At 41.7% G+C, this 23,029-nt stretch overlaps 1 protein-coding gene across 1 annotated transcript; it reads left to right on the top strand.

Moving 5' to 3' along the window:
- Positions 1 to 801: 801 nt before the first annotated feature.
- On the top strand, positions 802 to 22,943 carry LOC106544503 (retinol dehydrogenase 12). The gene is made up of 7 exons (XM_087721199.1): positions 802 to 983; positions 1,333 to 1,451; positions 5,438 to 5,593; positions 6,139 to 6,243; positions 15,724 to 15,933; positions 19,439 to 19,628; positions 22,478 to 22,943. The coding sequence occupies exons 1-7, from the start codon at positions 904 to 906 to the stop codon at positions 22,578 to 22,580; spliced, it is 963 nt and encodes a 320-aa protein (XP_087577325.1). The 5' UTR covers positions 802 to 903; the 3' UTR covers positions 22,581 to 22,943.
- The last annotated feature ends 86 nt before the right edge of the window (positions 22,944 to 23,029 follow it).

Here is a 23,029-nt window from a genome sequence, read left to right as displayed (position 1 = left end):
TGGTATACCTCCTATGCAAGCTAAGATCGCTAATATAGAGACTACTTTCAAGGATATCCTGGGGGTAGGGGTGGGCGGGGAAGGGAGGGAGTGTAGATGTCTTTTTTTAAAAAAAATGCATTATACCAGGAATTCATATTAAAAAGAGTTGGGGCTTTGATTACTTGTTCACAGGAGCCATCTTGACTTGTTTTGATATCTCTTGCCCCCTTCCCTGATGGAGTCTCCTGATTCTCTTGCAAACCAGTATATAGTTCTCTCATTATCCCATCAACGAAAGTTACTTGTAGAGTCAAGGAAAACAAAACATTAGACAGTACTGTGCATACAATCCTTGTTGTGACTTAGAAGACCCACAAAGATGCTGAATTTCACATCGCATAAAGCGAATAGCACTTACTCCCCCCCCCCTCCAATAGAAAGGAAGAGGCTACATATCCTGGAAACCCGAAAAAACGCTGGTCTTTTGCATCGCACTTTCCATTTTGTATTTCAGATCGGCTCGTGGACCACACGGCCTCCTACAGCTCCAACCTTAAACCTTCTCAGGCAACGCCAGATGTAAGGGCAGACCTGCTCCTGCCCAAACCGGAACGTAGACGGCACATTATTACATTTCAGATAATGACATTTCTCCAGGGACAACGTTTTGTATGGGGGGGGGAGAAGAGAGAGAGAGAGAGAAATTGAGCATCCTTTCCAGCCCCGCAACCTGCAGCGGCTGAAGCCATTTCACCGGATATCCAGGCTGGTTCGCCGCCTCTTCAGTGCCCGCAGCGCCTCCCCTCCGAGAGACCTCAGAAGTAGCGCCTTTATTAGCCTCGCGAGGCCGCGCCTTCTTTTTGACGGAGCGATTCCACCCTCGCAAGAAGCAAAGCGAACGGATCAGACAAGTCGGCGACGATGCTGGGGTTTCTGGGGTCCGTGTTGCCGCTCTTGGCCTTGGTCCCTCTTTCAGTATTTGTGCTAGTGCCGTATGTCAGGTTTGTAGTGGGGTTGATTTGACTTAACTCTTGTGGCCTGGAAAACTCTCGCCAGTGCAATTTCAAAAAGGAGAAAAAAGCTGATTTTTTTTTTTAAAAAAATCTTTAAATCGGTGAACTCTATAATATAATGTCCTATATTAGCGCTCTCTCGATTTCTGGTGAATTGGGCTTTTCCCTGTTGTATGTGCGGAGTATCCTCACCCCCACCCCCTCTGTGAGTGTGTGGATGTTATATGCATAAGAAGCTAACTTGGATTGCTATGACAAATCGCATTGCATTGCGAGTACTTCAACAAGGGACTGGATTTTAAAACCTCACCCATTTAAATGACGGTTACATTTACAGGAAGTATGTTGGAGGAAGGGTGTGCAAGTCTGCAGCGCAATTGAATGGGAAAGTTGTAGTGATCACTGGAGCCAACACTGGTATAGGGAAGGAAACAGCGCGAGACCTTGCAAGAAGAGGCAAGTTATTCATTTGTGTTTATCCCTTATATCCCCCAGAAATTGTAATAAAAGGAATTCAAGATGGGCAGGGAACTTTGGCTTTCACAGCAGAATCTAAGTTCATCATTAGTAGAATGTAATACAATTTTAGGAGATTCAGATTTTGCAAAAAAAATCTCTTTTTAAATACATTGTAATATAAAGTGGCAGTAATCCTGCATAAGATGAAAATTCTTATGCAACACAAGTCAACCTTCATGCTTGCATTCTTGTCTCTAGCAGTCAAAGTCAATTAAGGTAGTTACATTGATTAGCTAAGGCTGCTGCAGCTTACAAGGTTTTTATTGACACATACTGTGAGATTCCTCAAAATGTACAGGCTGTCCTGTTCACTTTGCATCACACTATCTCTTTTTAGCATGCAAGAATGTAGTTTAGCTCATGATAAAATTAAGCCACTTTTTGTTCACTCAGTACATTATACCATGAACTGAAATAAACAGGCTGAACTTGCACAAAACTCAGCTAAGATTTAAACACATTGTATGAACACAAGTCAGGTCTCCACAATAGTGTTCCCCTTTTATGAAATAGACTTATTTCCATTAACGTCCTGCTGCTGATTTTGACATCAAGTGAACTGTACAATTCAAAGCAGGTAGTTCTTCTGTTAACAACAACAGTTGAGACTCAAATTTCCATCTCTCAACAATGCAGTTGTAAAATATGATGTCATGTGACTGCGTTGCTTAGTGGCAGCAGTCCAGGTATTTCCAGTGGCATTGAATTCCACACTGTCATTAAACAAGAATGGGTTGTGGTTCTATTTGCAACCTCCTGCTGGTTTCCCCATTGACTTGTTTGTAGGACACCACTAAAGAAGGTCACAAATAGTGACCACACAACCTTGGGATGCTGCGATGGCTGGAGCTCCTTCAGCACCACTGCAAGTTTCAGTGATTGTTGAATGAGTGGTTATTAACCAAGAACCACCTGTAATTCTGACCTAGTTTACCATTTACAATTGGTACTATAACTTGAGCTAGCTAGATAAGTGCTGATCTCCATTCATGAAGATGAGGTAAATGGAAGTAGTTGTGTTTTTTATTTTCTTCTTAGCCTTTGTTTATTGTGTGTTATAGCTATACTGTTCTTCCCAACGAATGCATCAAAAGCTCTATATTTAAATAGTGAACTTATTATGGGTATGTACATTGTATTTATCTGGAATTGCATTATCTGTACATAAGAAGAAATCTTTGTCTTGGTTGGAGATCTCAGCATTTCCACATCTGATACCAGGGGGCTGCTTGCAATACTTATGTATGTATATATGGAGCATATGGCACACAGTGTCAGGGAAATCTACACATGCTAGACACAATGCAATCCTGACAGCCTATATTGGTAGTTCATTCTGTTGGGCGCCTATGTGCCTATTCTTGGTGCACTGCAAGGGACTATAGGAAGTTATCACCCAGCCCTCTCCCAGAAAAATGAAATATCCTAGGAAATATTGAAAAGGCAGAATATTTCTCTGGATATGAAAAGGGAGAAACATTTTAAAGACAGAATAGCTCCCTGCAGCTTCCTGCCCCCACCCACTTTGTCAATGGGCCATTAAGAAAGCCAAGCCAGTCCCTTTACATAATAAAGAGTTCTCTCCTTCAGCTCCAGGGGGATGGGATTAAGGCATGATAATATTGGTCCTTTACCCAACTCACCACATGGCATCTGAGAACTCAACCAACCTGGATTCAAAATGCAGCCTAGAGAGTTGCCCCTGCATGGTCCCAGAACCCGCTCTGCTGGGATGCCTGCCATTGTCCCAGGGCAGATCTCCATGGCGTTTCTTTCGTGAGCGTCTGTTTCCCTGTAAACGACAAAACAGAAGCTCACAAAAAAAAAAGATCTTACTTCTTGCCATGCTGCTGGTGTTGGGATGCCCCGCCTCCCGCTGGCCAGCTGTCCGCGCACTTACATGTTCCCACGTGCACACATGTTGGTGCATGCATGTGCACATGTCAGCATGTATGCATGTTCGTGCGCACGCACACACCTTTCAGTTTGGGCATACGCATGCACAGTTTGGGCACTTGGTGTCTAAAAGTTTAGCCATCACGATATAAGTTAAGGTTAGGAAATACAGACCTCTTTGTTTTAAGTCTTGCAAACTCTTGAATCTTACTCTTATTTTTCCCACTTCAAGTAAGTCTATTGATTGATGTTTGCCAGTCTGGCAAGCATTTTTATGAGATTATAATTTGTGCCATTTGGAATAGGGAGTTTATCTTGAGTGATTAATTTATTGGTATTACAACATAGAATCATAGGGCTGGAAGGGACCTTGAAGTCTTCTAGTCCTGCTCAAGACAGAAGACGTTATATCATTTTGGTCAAATGGTTGTCCAGTCTGTTTTTGCAAATCTTCAGTGTTGGAACACCCACAATTCTGGGAATCAAGCTACTCCATTGATTAATTGTTCTCAGAACATTTCTCCTTACTTCTAGGTTGGATCTTTCTTTGTCCTGCTTTGTAGTGCTCTGGAGAATAAATTAATCTCATCTTCTCTGGGATAGCCTTTCAAGAACAGGAAGTTTTCATGCCCCCCTAATTCTTCGCTTTGATAGGTTAGATATACCTTACTACCAGTGATGTGCAGTGAGGTTTATGGTTGGTGAGCCACTGACACAGTGGTGGGTTTCACATTTTTTTAGACTTCTGGACTTCAACTCCCAGAATTCCACATCCAGGCATGCTCAGTTCCGATTTAAAGCGACACCATTTGTTTTTCTCCTTTGCGAAAGAAGTTTCCTTCTTTCATTTTCTTTTTCTTCTTCTTTCCCCTCCTTCCTCCCTCTCTCCCTCCCTCTCCCCCTCTCTCAAACACACACGCACACACATACACGGAAGTTGGATTGCACTATCTCTCCTACCCCCTTTCCTCTCTCACTCACTCTCTCTCAAACACCCCCCCCCACACACACACTGGATTGGATATCTTTTCCAATGTCTGGAAAGCAGCTCCTCTGCCATCCCTCCCATTCCCCTGCTATCTTCCCCAAATACCTCCCCCATTGCAAATGCAGCCTGTTGTCTGGGTGGGAAATGGCTGGAACGCAATAAAGCCCACCCACTCATCTCCTACTGGCAGGCTGGGGTGAGAGGAGAGGCAGAGAAGCTGGAGGAGAGCCTTCCAAAAGAAAGAGGCTGGAGGAAAGTGTGTGTGCTACAACATGGCTCTTTGCCTGGCTTCCTGCTTCTTCAGTGCTTGCTTGGGCTCTCCCTCCTCAAGTGTAGTTTGATTTCAGGCGGAGCCATGTTGCCTTTTCAAACTTGTAAACAGTGAAGCTGGGCTGGATTTTTATATAGTTTTATCCAGCTGTGTGAGTCTGTGTGAGAAATGGATGAGGGCCTGGGGAGGAAGTCATTACACTTGGGGAGGGAGAGCACCAGCGAGGAGACCACAGGAGGAGGCAGGAAGCCAGGCAAAGAGCCATGTTGTAGCACACACACTTTCCCCCAGCCTCTTTCTTTTGGAAGGCTTGGATCGGCTCCCCTCCAGCTTCTCTGCCTCTCCTCTCACTCTCCTCTACCCTACTTTACTCTACACTACTCTACTCTACTCACACGACCTTGATGTTATCCCTCTATTGATCCAGCCCAGAACTGCATTGGCTTTTTTGGCAGCTCCTAACCAAAAATGTTGGTGATTTTTTCCATTTAACCAATATTTATGTCTTTCCACAAATTATTGCAATTGTTTTGAATTATATCCTTGATTTAGCCTGTCAAGAAAAGTCCCAAGGTTTTTAAAAATTATTATTTTTTCACCCTCAGTCTTTTTTTTCTTAAAGTCGTATTCTTCAAGGATTATGTCTATTGTTATCTTTATTTTTGCATTAATTTTGTTTCTGGAAAATTGTCCCCAAATGGCAATTTGGATAGTAACCCTCTATGCATGTAACTTCTTGTGCTATTTTTAGTATTTTAATGGTTGCAGGTGCCAGAGTCATCCTTGCTTGCAGAGATATGGCAAAAGCAGAAAAGGCAGCCCATGAAATCCGGATCCAGACGGGAAACCAAGAGGTTACAGCAAAAAAACTAGACTTGGCAGACACCAAATCTATCAGAGAATTTGCCAGTAATTTCTTGAAAGGTATGTCTCAGGCACATTGTTTTCTGTGTGACCTTGGGCAAAATGATACCTGATTATATTTGCCTAAAAATCCAGTAGACATGATAAAATTCAGGCATGCTTTTTATTTATTATGTATTTATTAAATGCATATATGCTGCCCATCTCGCTATCCAGAGCAACTCTGGGTGGTTTAAAGACAGAAATATAAAAACAATTCTAAATACCAAAACAGGTTAAAAACAGTTTTGGTTTTTGAAAACAACATTAACATGTCTACAGAGTCTAAAATTAGACCTCTGCCGGCATAACAATACTTCAACTAGTAGGATTGCCAAAGCAACCCTAAAGGAAGTACTGTACTGAATGAAACAGAAGAGGAGTTGCTGCTTCCGGTCCTGCTTTCTGGAGTGATTTTGTAGGACCAAATTTTACCTTGCCAAAATGTTCATGGGAAAATCTGAAAGAAATTGAACTGTGACTATGTTTCCATGACTCCAGTTCCAGTATTTTTGATCTTGGGATTCTTTATTCATATGACCTACGTGGAGGTTTTTTTCTTGCAGAGGAGAAAGAACTCAACATACTCATCAACAATGCAGGGGTTATGATGTGCCCCTATTCAAAGACAGCTGATGGTTTTGAGACGCATTTTGGAGTCAACCATCTTGGTAAGGTTGCTGAATTTCATCTCTTTGATCATTTTTTCTCTTAGAAAGATTTATTTAAGCCTTTCCCCCCCACCCCCTTTTGTCTTAAAGTGCTATGAGAAGTTAGAGTTTTGGGCCGCACATAAAGATTGGAAAGATTTGTGTGCTTCTGCATGTGGACGCGTGCAGGGAGGATAAACAAGAAAACAAGTGTTGCGATGTTGCAATGCTAGGTCTGCCTCTTTTATATAACAATTGCAATGTTGCACCCACATATGTAAAAGACTGAGCTTACATTGCAATATTCCTTTTATCTTTATGAAATGGTTGAACTCTGCAGAGGCTTTTCACAAGATTGTACTTGTTATATAGAGGAACAGATTTTCCTTAAGGCTCTGTGAGCCCTGATTGAGATAAGAGTTATTGCTTCTCATTTATTTAAATTAATGGTAATCACATTATCCTAATTATTCTCAAGGAAATTACTATTTTTCTTGATGACACTGTGATTTTTTTTAATTTTCAAAACAAACACAACACATAAAATCTTCCTTTTTTACATACTGTAGAAAGTGTATCAGTTGGTTACAAAAAACTTCCACAGTCATCAAGCATAATTCATATTAACTCAAGTATTTTAACTCAGATATTTAAACATGTTACCATCATCATACCTCCATTTTCATTTGACTATAGTTGTTTAAACATCCTTCATCATAAAATATACCAAGGTTTAATACATAACCACATACTGGCATTACATTTACTATTTCTAAAATCCTCCAATGACACTAAATCCTTATATCCTATTCTAGCTAAACATCCATAATATTTAATAACAAAGTTTTCTATCCTTCTTTCCAAATCACTGTTTACAATTTACATCTCATTTCCTTATATTGTATAAGGAAATGCGATGTTATATATATGTATGTATGTATGTATGTATATGTGTGTGTGTGTGTGTGTGTGTGTGTGTATATATATATATATATATATATATATATATATATATATATATATACATACATACATACATACATACATACATACACATATACATATACATACATACATACATACATACATACATACATATATATATATATATATATATATATATGTTATTATCATTATCCCTCCTTTATTGGACTATATCCTACATCATATCATTTTCCCCCTAGTAATCAAGATTTAACTGAATCTAACTTAATTCTTTTTTTTATTATTATTAACCTTTATATATAATCCAAAAGGGTTTCTAATCTTCCTTTCATGGGTGCCATTCAATATTCATATCCAGTTATTACTTATCATAACACTACACATTGTATACATTATTATCATTATCAATTATTTATTTAACTGTATCTATTATCACTAAGTTTCACTAAGTTTAGCTAGTTTTAAGTTATACTCTTCCATCTACCAACCTGGCATGATCTGTTTTTGACAAACCGATGTTGGCTTTTGGCTATTACTTTGTTTGCTTCTAGGTGCTCGCTAATTCATTGCTTGATTATTTTTTCCAGAATCTTTCCTGGTATTTTTTTTTTTTCGTTTTCAATAACATTTATTTTTGCATTGCAATCTTTTAAGACCTATTGTTTGCAATTTTTACATGCTAAACAACTCTTCCAGTCAAATAGGAAAGCCCATTTTAAAACCAAAAGCAGAATACATACCCTTATTCATGCAAGTTTACAAGATAATAGCCCAATAAAAGATATTATCATTTTCCCATTACAACACTGAATGTTTATAATAGAATGTTGAAAGAGTTTAATCCTACCACAAACCTCACCCTCCTCCCTCACTATTATTTCAACATTTGGCATTTGGATCTTGCAACTTCAGTACAACCTCCTCCACATTTATATGCAGATTCTCCAAAACAGAGATTGTGGCTTCTCCTTTATCTTCCAGAAGAATTCCGAGATCTTTCCTGGTATTGAGGTCAGGCTGATAGGTCTGTAGTTTCCTGGATCTATTTTTTTTCCTTTTTTCAAGATGGGAACCACAACAGCTCTTTTTCAGTCCTCTGGTATTCCAGGATCTCTGAAAGATATAATTCAGTGGTTCTGAGATCTCGTTTGCCAGAACCCTGAGGTGTAATCCATCCGGTCCTGGTGATTTGAACTCATCTAGAGTAGACAGGTGCTCACTTACCGTTTTCTTCCCTATTTCAATTTGTGTTCCTAATCTGATTTTTGTGGTGCTGTTTTTGATAGGTTGGACTGTTTTATCCCTTTGTGTAAAGACAGATGCAAAACATGAGTTAAATAGTGCTGCTTTCTCCCTGTTGCTTGCCACCTTCTTGCCACTTTTTCCTAGCAAAGGACCAGTTGTTTCCGCTTTTTTGTTATTTTTTATTTTTGTGGCAAGCCTTTCTCCATTGTGAACCTTAGTTTTCCTCACTTCATCTTTACATGCTGTGGCTATTTGCTGATATTCTGCCTTAGTTATATCCCTCCCTTTCCACTTTTTATACTTATCTTTTTTGTCTTTGAATTTGTCAGAGAGTTCTTTATGCAGCCATGCTGGTTTCTTTGGGGAGCTGTTATTTTTCTTCTTAAATTTGAATTTGAATTTGAATTTATTAAAATTTATAGGCCGCCCTTTTCCCTGAGGGGACTCAGGGCGGCTTACAATCACAAGGGAGGGAAGTGCAACATCAAAAACAAAACAAAATGTGAACAAAGAAAAAAAATAGTGAAACACAACTTTCGTTCAACAATCAAACACTCGGGCGGGTGAATTAGGAACCTATCCCCAGGCCTGCTGGGAGAGCCAGATCTTGAGGGCTGCGCGGAAGGTCTGGACGGTGGTGAGGGTACGGATCTCAGCGGGGAGATCGTTCCACAGGGTCGGAGCTGCAACAGAAAAGGCTCTCCTCTGTGTGGTCGCCAGTCGGCATTGACTGGCAGATGGGATTCGGAGGAGGCCCAGTCTGTGCGATCGAATTGGTCGAAGGGAGGTAATCGGCAGGAGGCGGTCTCTCAAGTACCCAGATCCACTACCATGGAGTGCTTTAAAGGTGGTCATCAGTACCCTGAAGCGCACCCGGAGACCAACAGGTAGCCAGTGCAGCTCGCGGAGGACAGGTGTAACGTGGGCGAACCGCGGTGCGCCCACTATCACTCGCGCGGCTGCATTCTGGACTAACTGTAGTCGCCGGATGCACTTCAAGGGCAACCCCATGTAGAGCCCATTGCAGTATTCCAGCCTAGAGATCACAAGGGCTCGAGTGACTGTTGTGAGAGCCTCCCGGTCTAGGTAGGGCCGCAACTGGCGGACCAGGCGAACCTGGGCAAATGCCCCCCTGGTCACAGCTGACAGCTGGTGGTCAAAAGTCAGCTGTGGGTCCAGGAGGACTCCTAAGTTCTTCATTGGTATTGTGCTACACTGGGCTTTTATAATCTCATTTTTCAAAATTTCCCAAGACTCTTGAGTTGTTTTCTCCTTGAGGATTCTCATCCATGGAATTTTTCCCAAGCTCTCTCTAAGTTTATTGAAATTAGCTCTCTTAAAGTCCAAGACTCTAGTTTCACTTTGTTCTACTACTTGTGTTTGCATAATGTTGAATTCCAATATTGCATGGTCTCTTGCCCCCAGGGTTCCTGTGGTTTCAACACCTTCTATCATTTCCTCTCTGTTAGTGAGAATTAAGTCCAATATAGCTGATCCCCTTGTTCCCTTCTCTACTTTTTGGGAAACAAAGTTGTCTGCTAGGTTTGTTAGGAACCTGTTGGATCTTCCACTTGGTGCAGAGTTTGTTTCCCAGTTGATGTCAGGGTAGTTAAAATCCCCCACTACTATTGTGGTGTGCTTCCTACATATCTTAGTTAGCTGTATAGCAAAAAGTTCATCTACTTCCTCTGCTTGGTTGGGTGGCCTGTAGTATAGACTTTTGGCAATGTCATTTCCCTCACAACCTTTAATATTGACCCAAATGCATTCAAGATAGTTCTCATCATCGTTGTGCTCTATTTCTGTAGAGAGGTAATTATTTCTTATATACAGTGCAACTCCACCTCCTCTTTTATTTGGTCTATTTCTTTTAAATAATTTAAATCCTTCTAGCTGTATGTTCCATTTGTCGGTTTCATCCCACAAGTTTCTGTAATGGCAACAATATCATATCTGCCCTCTTTTACTTGAATTTCTAATTCACCCTGTTTATTCCTCATACTCTGTGCATTTGTGTATAGACATCTGAGTCTATTTTGATTGACCCTGTGTTTACTGTCTACATAACTTGTGTTATGCCTGACTGCCCCTATTTTCTTACCACTTGTATGATTCATGCACATGGTATGGCAGTGTTTTTCAACCTTTTTTGTGCAAAGGCACACTTTTTTTCATGAAAAAAATCACGAGGCACACCACCATTAGAAAATGTTAAAAAATTTAACTCTGTGCCTATATTGACTATATATAAAGTGTTTTTCCCACGGCACACCTTACACTATGTCACGGCACACTAGTGTGCCACGGCACAGTGGTTGAAAAACACTGTGGTATGGCACTCACTATTAAATGCTTGGTTTTGCTTGACAGCGGGAGTAATAATCTTACCCACACAAACATCTGTGTTACATGCACTGATAACTCTATGAATTTTAAATTGGTGGAGACAGAAATGCTCTGTATCAATTAATTCTCTTTCCTTGCTGTTCAGTTTAAATGTTTATCCAGAAAATCTATGAATTTAATGCCAAGTAACTCAGTCCCTTTCTTGGATGGGTGCAAACCATCTCTTTTGTACAGTTTTTCATTGGACCAGCTGCAGACATCATGACTAATAAAACCAAAGCCTTCCCTTTTACACCACTGCTTTAGCCACACATTAAACTCTGCTACACACTGGCCCTTCCCTTTTTGTTCCTTATATACTGGTAAAACCTCTGAAAAGATAAGCCTACAACGTTGTTGTGACTCAGCAGAAACCTCCTGTGAGTTGTTTTGGGATGCTCACAGGAGGTGTTAACGAGCAGCTGTGGCTCGTTAGGATCTCTCCTCCTATGGATAAAAATGACTGATGGTGCCATGCCTGAGTTGCAGAAGTCAACGTTCCGTTCCATTCCATTCCGTTCCTATTCTAGTCAAGGTTCCCCGTTTGTGTTCATGATTCAGAGAAACCAACTTGGAGAAGTTTGCTGTAAGAGTTTGTTTTTGCATTTGCTGTTTAACTTTTTGCCGGAGAATTTATCTGTGTTTATTTTGGGCTCGCAGCCAGCAAAAGCCGGGACTGATAACAATATTTCCTTTGAAGTTCTGTTTGGCTGTAGTTTTTGAACGGGCAAGGTGGGGGTCAGAACACAACCTATACTACTAAGTTCATACCTCAAGCTCTGGAAATCATTCTTCACAGAAAGTACATCTTTTTGGGACAGATCATTTGAGCCAAGATGTATAATAGCATCAACATCACAGTCTTGCATTCTTGACTATCTTAACAATACATCTCTTGTCTCTGCTGGCAGTAGCAACTGGCAGACACCTGACCTCTTTTAAAACCTTCATATCCTTTCCTAAATTTACATCCTTTATGATTGAATCACCAACCAAAAGGTGACTTCTCTTTTTGCATACCTTGCTCTTCTTGTACGACTGATGTGTGATACCTGGTTCCCCATTACGTCTTTCCGAAGTAAGTTCTTCATTTTGGGCCATGATCCCCTGCTTTTCTGAGTCATCGTTATCACAACTACCTTGACCTGTCTCTTTAGGGTCAGCAAGGGTGCTATATCTGTTGTGCTGGGTCACAGCAAAAGCTTTGTGTTTATGGTTCACAGCTCTCACCCTGCCAGATCCCACGGTTGTCCAAACTGCTCTTCTCCTGCAGGATCTTTGTGGTAGGGGGGGCTGATAGTGTGGCATCTCCATAGAGTGGAATGGCCGTATTGGACACCTAATTTCTGTTTGGAGAGCACAGATTAGAGATTCTAGCTAGGTAATCTGTCTATGTAGACTAGTAATTTGTTTACAAAGGGGACAGTATCCAAATTTGAAAGGAGTACTGCCTAAGACAGGTGCAAGACAACTATTACATTGAACTAAACCGGACATTTTGAAATAAATAAAATCACAATTTCAAGCGCACTAATCCAGAATGTATTATTACTATTTTGGTTTATGGACATAACGGCGCACGGGCCACTACCTTAGTCCTCTTTGTCTATCTGCTTCCCCCCTTCCAGCCAGCAGCTCCAATCACCAGCCACAGGAAAGTTCAAATGAACTTTTAAATATATTTGAATTCAACCAGGGTTTAAAACACAAAATTGTTGAAAGCTGTCTACATATTTTAAACAGTTCTGTGAAAGAAAGTCTCTTTTTTTCAGATTTTCTAAATTCTTGCTTTTCTTTCATGTTGAATGCTGTTGGAGTTTCATATGCATCTTAATTGATATATAAAGATGAACTAGCAAAAATATTGCCGGCTTTTCCTATTTGATTCATTTATTTCATAAACAGAATTTTCCAATGTGCAATTTGCTAGTCTGAAAATGTAATCAACCTAAATCTCAGTTCAGCTGTAGGGAGGCTCTGTTGATTGGGGCCTGCCTTATATAAAACTCACAAACTTTGGCTTTCCTGATCAGTCCATCAGATTTTGTTTACCTTGGCTTTTAATTATCCATTTTATTCCCATTATTGGTCGTGTTTTGAACTATTATTAACCTGCTCAGAGTCACCATGGTGAGATGAGCAGCCATATAAATTGAATTAAATAAATCACAGGGAAGTTCTTACCATAGAGATTCTTAAAGGCATAGTGTATCCTGCTCAAAAGGCCTCTGTTTAAAAAAAACATGATGTCTATCAGTCTGGCAAAGCTTACAAATTCATTTCTAAATGTTGAGGGTTCCACTAGTCTACCAGGACTCTTGAAATGGAGAAGATTTGGGGAAACCATGAATCTTCTGAACATTAAAAACCATTTGCATGAAGGACAATGTCGTGTAAAAGTTATTTCAAGAGCATAGTATAGTCATCCAAGAAGTCACCAAAAATGACATCACTTGCTTTGGCTGAAGTCAGTTCTCACAATTCCTTTATCAGAAAAGCTCTGAGCAGAAATGGGATTCATGAGAGAGTAGAAGCATAAAAGTCATGGGTCATTAGGAAGAACATTAATGGCTATCTCAAAAATCACCTGAATAGCAATAGCAATAGCAGTAGACTTATATACCGCTTCATAGGGCTTTCAGCCCTCTCTAAGCGGTTTACAGAGAGTCAGCATATTGCCCCCAACAATCTGGGTCCTCATTTTACCCACCTCGGAAGGATGGAAGGCTGAGTCAACCTTGAGCCGGTGAGATTTGAACCGCTGAACTGCTGATCTAGCAGTAGCCTGCAGTGCTGCATTTAACCACTGCGCCATCTACTCTCCAGATATCTGTAGGATTGTTCTATATGTCAAGAATGGAACACATGACATACTGTATAGAACAATTGGTATACCAGAACAAATGCTGCATTCACAATAAAGACTTCATACCAACTGTCAAGCATGGGGGCAGGTGGAAATGCTTTCCTATTCCAGATCTGGATGACTTGTCACTATTAAAGAAAGCTATGAGAGACTATCAGATCATTTGTCCATCAGCTGAAGTGCAGGCGGGTCACACAGGAATCTGCAAGCAGCAATTGCAAATATGTGCACAGGTTTACAAGGATATGAAAGAAAAATATATTTACTTCTTTGGAATGGCCAAGTCAAAGCCTAGATCTAAATTGTAGAAAAATGTTATGATAGGACCCAAAATATCAAGTTAATGGTAGAAATTATTTAAATGTGAGTTCGGCCAGTTACTGAATCTAAGGGACAATTACTTTTTCATATCTATCAGGTTTAGGAGTTTACGACATATACAAATATTCAGAGTATCTGAAAGGCAATGAATCAGGGGTGAAATTTCACTGGTTTGAACTGGCTCAGGTGAACAGGTAGGGACGATTTGAAGTGGTTCGCCAAACTGGTAAAAACCACTCTGGGTGGCCCTGCCCATACCAGTCCGGTCTCTGCTTACTTCTTCTAGCTGCTTGCCGGCCACCCCTTCTGGCCACTTGCCATTTGCTGCTTCCGGCCATTCGCTCCACCCACCCACCCCTGCCCTATCTCGTCCTACCCCGCCCTACCTTGCCAGTCTCTTTGCCTTACCAAAGGTAAGCAATGTATGCCGCCCGCTTGCCCTTTGCCTTGGGTTGGGGCCCTGGGCCCATGAACAGCTGTTCCCCGAGGCCCCAGAGTCGAGAACTGCATCGACCAGGTCGGGGAATGCACCATTCTTCAGCTTCAGCCTTGCCCCAGAGCCACCGCCCACTCTGCTCACCTCGCTCACCTATCTTCATGCCTTGGGAGTGAGGGAGGATGAAGCTCGGCCGCCTTTTGCACTTAGAAACCTCCAGCTGCCAGCAGTCATTTTTGGCTGCCTTCTGAGCAGCTCCGCTGTGACGCCATCCCTCTATCTGCTGCCATTCTCCTGGCCAGGTCAGGCTGCGAGGGGCACCAGCAGGCAATGGGGTGCATGCAGTCACAGTTGGACCCAGCCAGGAGAACGGCAGCAGCCAGAGGGATGGCGTCGCAGCAGAGCTACTCAGAAGGCAGCCGCTAGCCGCAGTCTTTAATATATGATCCCAGGAGGGAGGAGGGGCCATAAAGGGACAGACTGTGGCCGGTGTCTGTCTTCTGAGAAGCTTCACTTTGAAGGGAGGGAGAAAAATTCAGCTGCCACAGCAATCAACATGGCTGCTTCTCTCCTCCTTCTTGGGCTCATACACATGGAGCAAATATGGGTAGGAGGCGAGAAGCAACCAGGTTGAACGCTAGAAGACTTGGCTGGCCGAACTTTTCTGTTGGTTCTCTGGATGTGACTTGGTGGGCATGGCTTGGTGGGTTACCTTGAGTGATGTAAAGTTGGCCATGCCCACTTAGTCACATGACCCCACGCCCACCAGGGCATGGCCACAGGGGAAAAATTGAATTTTGCCACTGGAAATTAGATAGATAGATAGATGATAGATAGATAGATAGACAGACAGATAGACAGACAAACAGACAGACAGGCTTTGAGATAGAGATAGATATATAAATTGGATTAATTCCTTAAGGATAACTATTTCGTTTATTAATTATCAGCCATCTCTTGAGAATAGACCTCTCCGCCACACACATTTTTGCTTTATTTTTGACAAATTTTACAAACATATGATAGCTTATGTATCATTGAACAATAACAAGAATTGAGAGAAACAGTGTCATGAATCGCTATGAATTATGCAATATTGTATTTTTCCTTTAAATTTCACATATTTTTTTCTTAAGCAGTAGTGTTTTTCTAATACACTTGCAGATATTTAGTAGCATGATATGATACTGTGATAGATATACGGTAAATCCTCATAACCCATATGTTTAATAAAAACGAATGCATGCAGATCTAACAAAGCAACCACAAAACTCAAATTATTGTTCATAATCTTTCCTGTTAGGCCATTTTCTTTTAACATTCCTGCTAATAGAACGCCTGAAACAAAGTGCACCAGCTCGTATTATAAATGTGTCTTCGGTGGCTCATCTCATGGGGAGGATTCACTTCCAGAATCTCCAGGGTGAAAAGTTCTACTTTCGGGGCCTGGCATATTGTCATAGCAAACTGGCCAATATTCTTTTTTCACGGGAATTGGCTAGACATCTGCAAGGTGAGCTGAAAGTTTACATTGTTTTTAATTGGCAATGTTATTTAGATGCAAAAACTACTGGAAAAATTGTAAGTAAGACCTTTTAAAAAAAAATTCCAGTTGTTGCTACCAATATTTAAAATAGAATGGCAAAAATTGCCATTCTGGATACCGTGACCGCCTCCTGCAACATACCTCCCAGTGCCCAATAAGATTGCATACGGCGGGCCTCCTCCGAGTACCGTCGACTACACAGTATCGTCTGGCGGCTCCTCGGGAGAGAGCCTTCTCTGTAGCTGCCCCGGCCCTTTGGAACGATCTACCCCCTGAGATCCAGACCCTCCCCATTCTCTCGGCCTTCCGTAAGTCTGTTAAGACCTGGCTGTTCCGGTAGGCCTGGGGCTGTTGATCTAGATTGACCTTCAGCCCCATTAAGATCGAATGCATGTTGTGTCCTCCTTTTAACTCGTTTCTGTTATGTATTTTAAACTTTTAAAAATGCTTTTAAACTGTTTTTATGTAAGCCGCCCGGAGTCCTTCGGGATTGGGCGGGATACAAATCTATTAAAATTGGAAATTGGAAAATTGGATACAAATTTCATCTTGAAAAGCAAACACAGCAGCATGTAGGAACAACCTGCAAAAACTGATCTGGCAACAGATTAGGATAGTGAGGAGGTTGGGGAGGAATATGGGCTAGTCCTGGAGTCTGGGGAAGCCTCTGATGAAGGCTCTGTGTTGGAGGCAGAGAGGGACCCTGAGCCGTATGCCAGAAATCAGCTGCCTTCGGAGTCAGGCATCAGTGAGGCAGATGAACAGTTGGAGCCTGTTCCCATTGTATGCGTGCGCACAGAGTGGCCAGATGAAAGGAACCAGTCAAATACCCCGGGACACTGCAACTGCCATTAATACATGTCAGTTGTCAAACGCTCAAATTTTGAACACATAATGATTTGTTAAGTATGAAAACCAGTCAAATACCAGTCATGTATTTTTTAGGTTCTGTTGTAGGTTTGAACATGCACTAAACAAATTGTTGTAGCTCAAGGACTACCTGTATGTATGCACAGAACAGAAATACCAGTGTTCTGACCTAGGCTTCCCAAGAGCATGAAGCAAACTCCTAGTCCCAACATAAACCCCTTTTATTAATTTACTGTGAATTCTGCCCATTCACATCCAACAAAGTCTTTCGAGGGAGGATTTACAGTCACAGACCTTATCTGGCTTGGAGAGCTGCCAGGCCAATATTTACAAAACTGGCAAGGAGTCTTGGAGAGTCACGAACCAATTAAGCGAACTAATTGTCTCCTGCAAACTCCACTCCCCTTTCACTCCTCCTTATATTTCCTCTGGGAGGGGTCAATCATCGTCCACCTGTGGCCTTACTCCCAAGTCTACCCTTGTTCCTTAGCTGTTTTCATACTTAACAAATCGTCATGTGTTCAGAATTTGAGCGTTTAACAACTGACATGTATTTATGGCAGTTGCAGTGTCCCGGGGTCATGTGATCACCATTTGTAACTTTCCCAGCTGGCTTCCAACAAACAAAGCAAATGGAGAAAGCCAGATTCACTTAACAACTGCACAATTCACTCACAACTGCAGTGATTCACTTAACAGTTGGCAAAAATGTCACTTAATTCACTTAATAACTGTCTTGCTTCGCAATAGACATTTAGGCTCCCATTGTGGTCGTAGGTCAAGGACTACCTGCACTGAATGCTGTGGGACTAAGTAATAAGAAATAAACTAAGTAGAGAGGCTTCTACCATAGTTATGATTGTTTGCACATAAAGGAAGTCATGGTCACCTTTAGCCTAACTGTCATTGAATGGACTACGAATATGACTTATTTATTCTTAGTTTTCTTAGTTTTCCACTCTTTCAGTTTGGGGTAGAAATGTGATTTTTTTTCTCCTTAGTTCTTTAATTATGGCATTATTTTCTGCTTCATTGTTTGCTTGGCATTAATCTATGCTTATCTGGGTACTGGGTGCTGGAAAGGTATGTTTTTTTGTTTCCTTCTTAATTTTTTATAAGTTATTTGGCTAACATAATCGAAAAAATTTCAAAAGAAGCTTTAATATCTCATCCTATTATACTGCCCACAGAAAACCAAAGACCTAAAAATAGAAGATGAAATTATGGTTTCATTTTATGTTATAGCATTCTTAATGTCTGTGGAAGTGTCCTTGGTTCCCAGGAGATAGTATTTTGTTTTGGCTACAAAACCCCATCTATCTCTATTTCCCCCTCCCTATCCCTCAGTTCCAACATGGCAACACTAAAGCCTCAAAATGGCTCTGGCCAGGTCAGATTCAGGGGTGACATCAGGACTCATATAGAGGCCATGATATAGCTTCTAAAAACTATACTAGTCCCACACATACAACTACCATGTTTGCCCAAAAATAAGACAGGGCCTTATTTTCTTTTGACCTCTGAAATATGCCCTTGGCCTTATTATTGGGGGAGGGGGCTTATTATTTTGGAGCCAGGCTCTTTGGGAACCCGTTCGTAAGAGAGAAGCCGCCCGGCAACTCCCCTCTCCGGCCTGGCAGAATGTCACCGATCCAGCGGTATCCCAAAGGCACCAAGTCATATGAGATAGGGGGGCAGGAAGGGGGACCGGCACTTGCACGGCTTGGCACCTTTGGGATACTGCTGGATTGGTGAGTGTCTCTCTGCCTGGACGGGGGAGGAGGTTGCGCAAGCACCTGTTTCCCCCTGTTTGTGCGCCTCCCAGTCCTGACCACGACCTGGGCCAGCTCTCTCTGCAGTGCCAGGGCCGCCACCATCATCCCAACACTGAGGATGGCTTCTTCTGAGAAGCCGTTCGGGCCAGCTGCCTGCTGCCGAGACTTTCAGGAACCGGGGCAGAGTCTTCCAGCAGTGGCACTTCCCATTCTATGGTTGTGGCTGCTCAGACTCAGCATGAGGCAGCTAGCCCGACTGGCTTCTCAGAAGAAGCCATCCTCAATGTTGAGATGGCGGTACTGGCCCTGGCCCTGACCCTGCAGGGAGAGCTGGCCCAGGTCGTGGTGAGGACTGGGAGGCACGTGTGCAGGGTTGGAATAGGCACTCGTGCAACTCCCCCTACGGCCAGGCAGAGGGCCACTCACCAACCAGCGGTATCCTGAAGGTGCCAAGCCATGCAAGCGCTGGTCCCCTGGTGCCTTCGGGATACCGCTGAGTCGGTTAGTGGCACTCTGCCCAGCTGGAAATGGGAGGTTGTCCATTGGGCTTATTTGGAGGGGAGAGCTTATATTTTTACCCCAAAAATCTGGCATGGCCTTATTTTCAGGACATATCATATTTTCGGGGAAACATGATAAAAGTATGGCACCAAGGACTGCAGAGTTTAATCTTGAGTTACATATATTCTCTTCTATTGAAATTCTTTAGTTTATGCTGGCATCATCTTTTCCTTTTTGTAATTTGAACAAAATCCTCGTTGTTTGTTTACAGTCTGATCCCATTATCAGTGCATTTTTTGAATACATGCCTGGTTTATCTCCTACAGGTACTGGTGTCACTGTAAATGCTTTGCATCCAGGTACAGTTTTTTCTGAACTTGTTCGTCACTCCTTTACACTAAAAGTTTTGTGGAACGTATTTTCTATCTTCGTGAAGACACCTTGGCAAGGAGCTCAGACCAGCATATATTGTGCAGTGACAGAGGAAATGGAGACAGTCAGTGGAAAGTATTTCAGGTGGGTTGATGTGGAATGACTGGCATTGGGATGTGGTGAGAGAGAACAAAGCTTGACTCCAAACTTAGGAGAAAATATTGTTTTGGTTTTGCTGTAACCATCTGGTCACCATATAAGGCTTGGGATGGGGAAAGAAGCTTTGGATAACCACTTCAAAATAAACCAGGATACAAGCAGGAGTTATAATTCCTATTGGCCTTATTTTGAAGCATCAGTGAGGCTGTCCCATGGACTAAGTGCAAACATTGGGTATGGGACTTATCAAGCCTTTAATAATGAGTTACTGATGCGTTCTTGTACCTTTAATAAGTAGAGAAATCATTCAGAAAGTGCTGCACAGATGCACAGCAGAATTCCTCCCTGAGACAGGCAGATTGCCTCCATTTCTCCTCCTGAGTCCCAGCAACTTGTGTTGTGAGGGACTTTGTTTTGCAGCCTGAAAGTCCTGCCTTTGAGATGTGTGCTATGAGATGAAAAAGGTTACAAACTACTGCTTTAAAGGATTAGAAATGTGAATCTAGTCCCACTGCATAGAAATTCATGGTGACATCAGCCTCAATGGCTCCCTTAGCTAGTGCTAAGGATAAAGACCCATAGTTATGTATGTGATATCCACATAACAGCCACTCCAGTTGAGTATGTGTTCCGTCGAACTATGGGCATGTGTTCTTCTAAAATCTGCCAGGATACTTGTGTAAAAGGAGATCCAGTAGTCTAAATTGTATCTTGATGCATTAAATCAATGATGGCATTGTACAAGGAATGTGCAAAAGAGTCCACAGATCAGTTATTTTACAGGTGGTCCATTCTTGAAACATGTATAATATGAACAAACAAGGTTGCTCTGGATACAGAATAAAATATGATTGTTCTGGGTGATTAAAAGAGTAGAAGAAAGCCAAGGCAGTGGGAGTGGCTAAGGGGATGCAGGGAAAGGAGTGAAGATGAAGGGAAGAGGGGAGAATGTTGTGGGGAGAGGGAAGTACAAATGCATGAGCTGTGAAGTTCCCAGAAGATGACCTAATTAATTTACGAGCCTCGAGAAAAGTTCAAAAGAAATCCATTCATTTATTAGGATCAACATTCTGGCGTGTACTCTTGCAGAGCCAAAACTGATTTACACTAAATGGTGCCTGAACTTTACCCATGTCCTCGCCCCTCTGCCTTGGTCATAACTCACATTCACCAACAAGATGCTATGGCAGGTTATGGACATGCACATTTACATTCTAATTACAAGAATATGAGACCTGACTCTAGCCAAAAGTATGCATGGAATTCCCCTCCCGTCTCTATGCCACTTGATAGTATTCATGGCAACACTTTACAAGTTGACATGAGCCTTACTGGTTTGGTGTGTGGGGAGAGGTCTTTACTCCTGGCAACTGCCTGGACAAGTCCTGCATTTTTCTTGGCAAGATTTCCAGAAGTAGTTTGCCATTTCCTTCTTCCTAGGGTTGAAAGAGAATAACTGGACAAAGTCACCTAGTGTTGTGATCCACCAGTGGCCAGTGGAGTTGGCAGCAGATTCAGACAGTGAGGCGGTTGGGGAGGAACATGAGGCAGTTCTGGAGTCTGGGGAAGGCTCTGATGAGTACTCTGCGTTGGAGGCAGAGATGGGACCAGGGCTGTCTGACAGTTATCAGCTGCCTTCGGAGTCTGACATCAGTAAGGTAGATGAACAGCTGGAGCCTGTTCCCAGTGTGCACATGCACAGAATTGCCAGATGAACAGCTAACGAACAAGGATAGGCTTGGGAACAAGGCCACAGGTGGACGGTGAATGGCTCCTCCCATAGGGAATAAAAGAGAAGTGAAAGGAGATAGTTGTTTGCAGGAGACAATTAGTTCATTCCTGCATTCTTGCCAAGTATTGCAGCATCTGAAAGATATCGGCCTGGCCACTCTCCAAGCCTGATAAAGATAGGTAATTGTGAACTATCTTGAAAGATTGCGGGAGAGGAAAGACTTTGCTGGAGAGGAATTCACTGTAAATTAAATAAAAGGGGTTTATCGGACCAGGACTTGGCTTCGTGCTCTCTGGGGAAGCCTAGATCAGAACACCTAGCTGGCTTTGGGCCAAAAGCAGAACTAGAATCCATGGCCTTCCAAGCTCCAACCTGGTACTTTTAATCACTACACCAAATTGGCTTTCAGTCTTGATGAATTTGCCTTATGAAATTCAATATAGGTAGTCCTCGACTAACAACCATTTGTTTTGTGACCTTACGAAGTTACGGCACTGTAAAAAAGTGACTTGCCGTTTTTCACACTTACAACCATTGCAACTGGCTAGTTAGTAGTGTCCTGGTGTCATGTGATCACTTTTGGAGACCACCTGACAAGTAAACCCATAGGGAAGCCAGAGTCTCTTAACAACCCTGATATTAAACAATGACAGTGATTCACTCAACAAATTTAGTAAGAAAGGTCGTAAAATGAGGCAAAACTCACTTAACAATTGTCTTGCTTAGCAATGGAAATTTTCAGCTTGATTGTGCTCGTAAGCGGAGGACTACCGGTATTCCTCAGGCTTTATTTTGGCTGAACTGCAGCTGTTCCAAAGTGGGATATGTGTGTGTGTTGTAAATCTACATTATATACTGTATATATAGTGTAAATCCTGTGTTAGAAAAAGGAAGGAATGCTGATATCTTGTATTAGTAATGTCTATGGTTCAGGCATATGCCTCTTACAATTAGTATGCTTTATGGCCTTTTTGTTGCTAAGCCTGAACATATTAATTATAATCATTTAATATAATTATGCTGAAATTAATATAATTAATTAGAATAGGAATTATTAATGCAATGGAACATTACTAATATACTTTCTTCCTTTATATCACAGTGATTGTAAACCAGCATATGTGTCATCTCAAGGACGCAATGATGAAACAGCAAAGAAGCTTTGGAATGTTAGTTGTGAACTCCTTGGTATCCAGTGGAATTGACCTACAAAGGCCAGCTGCACCTGAATTCCATATTTTGTATATGAGACTCTGGAAAAGTATTACTTTCATGGAATTTTCATAGATCGATATAGATCACATTCAATTAATTCAATTAAAATAGAATTGTTTAGTGGATGGAACTATCCACTCCATGCTGAAGGTTTCCCGATTCCCCCTACAAAAAAAAAAAATCCTTAGTTTTCCTGGGTTTTCTGGCAGTGTGAATTATGAATTGTTTGATGTGGTTTTGCACATCATTCTTGGCTAAAAGGTTGCTGGCTCATTTGTGATTCAGTATGGTATGGAAACATGGCAGGTTACAAAATTGCACCAATTATTAAAAAAAAAAGTTTTTAGATGGTTGCAGCATGGTTTTGTTGTCTTGATTTCTTTCACGTTGAATTATTCTGTAGCTACATATGTAACAAGAAATGATATTACAAATTAAG

Source organism: Thamnophis sirtalis, unplaced genomic scaffold (genome assembly GCF_051295495.1).
Source record: "Thamnophis sirtalis isolate CommonGarterSnake01/CBP01778 unplaced genomic scaffold, rThaSir2_p1.2 scaffold_1, whole genome shotgun sequence".
Classification (NCBI taxonomy): domain Eukaryota; kingdom Metazoa; phylum Chordata; class Lepidosauria; order Squamata; family Natricidae; genus Thamnophis; species Thamnophis sirtalis.
Note: the sequence above shows the minus strand (reverse complement) of the source record. Positions and strands in the feature narration are given on the sequence as shown.

Excerpts from the sequence above, each read along its gene's own strand:
- LOC106544503 (XM_087721199.1), top strand. The coding sequence starts at position 904 with ATGCTGGGGTTTCTGGGGTCCGTGTTGCCGCTCTTGGCCTTGGTCCCT. Across the intron at positions 984-1,332 it reads GTGCTAGTGCCGTATGTCAG|GAAGTATGTTGGAGGAAGGG; the intron begins GTTTGTAGTGGG and ends TTACATTTACAG. Across the intron at positions 1,452-5,437 it reads GCGAGACCTTGCAAGAAGAG|GTGCCAGAGTCATCCTTGCT; the intron begins GCAAGTTATTCA and ends TAATGGTTGCAG.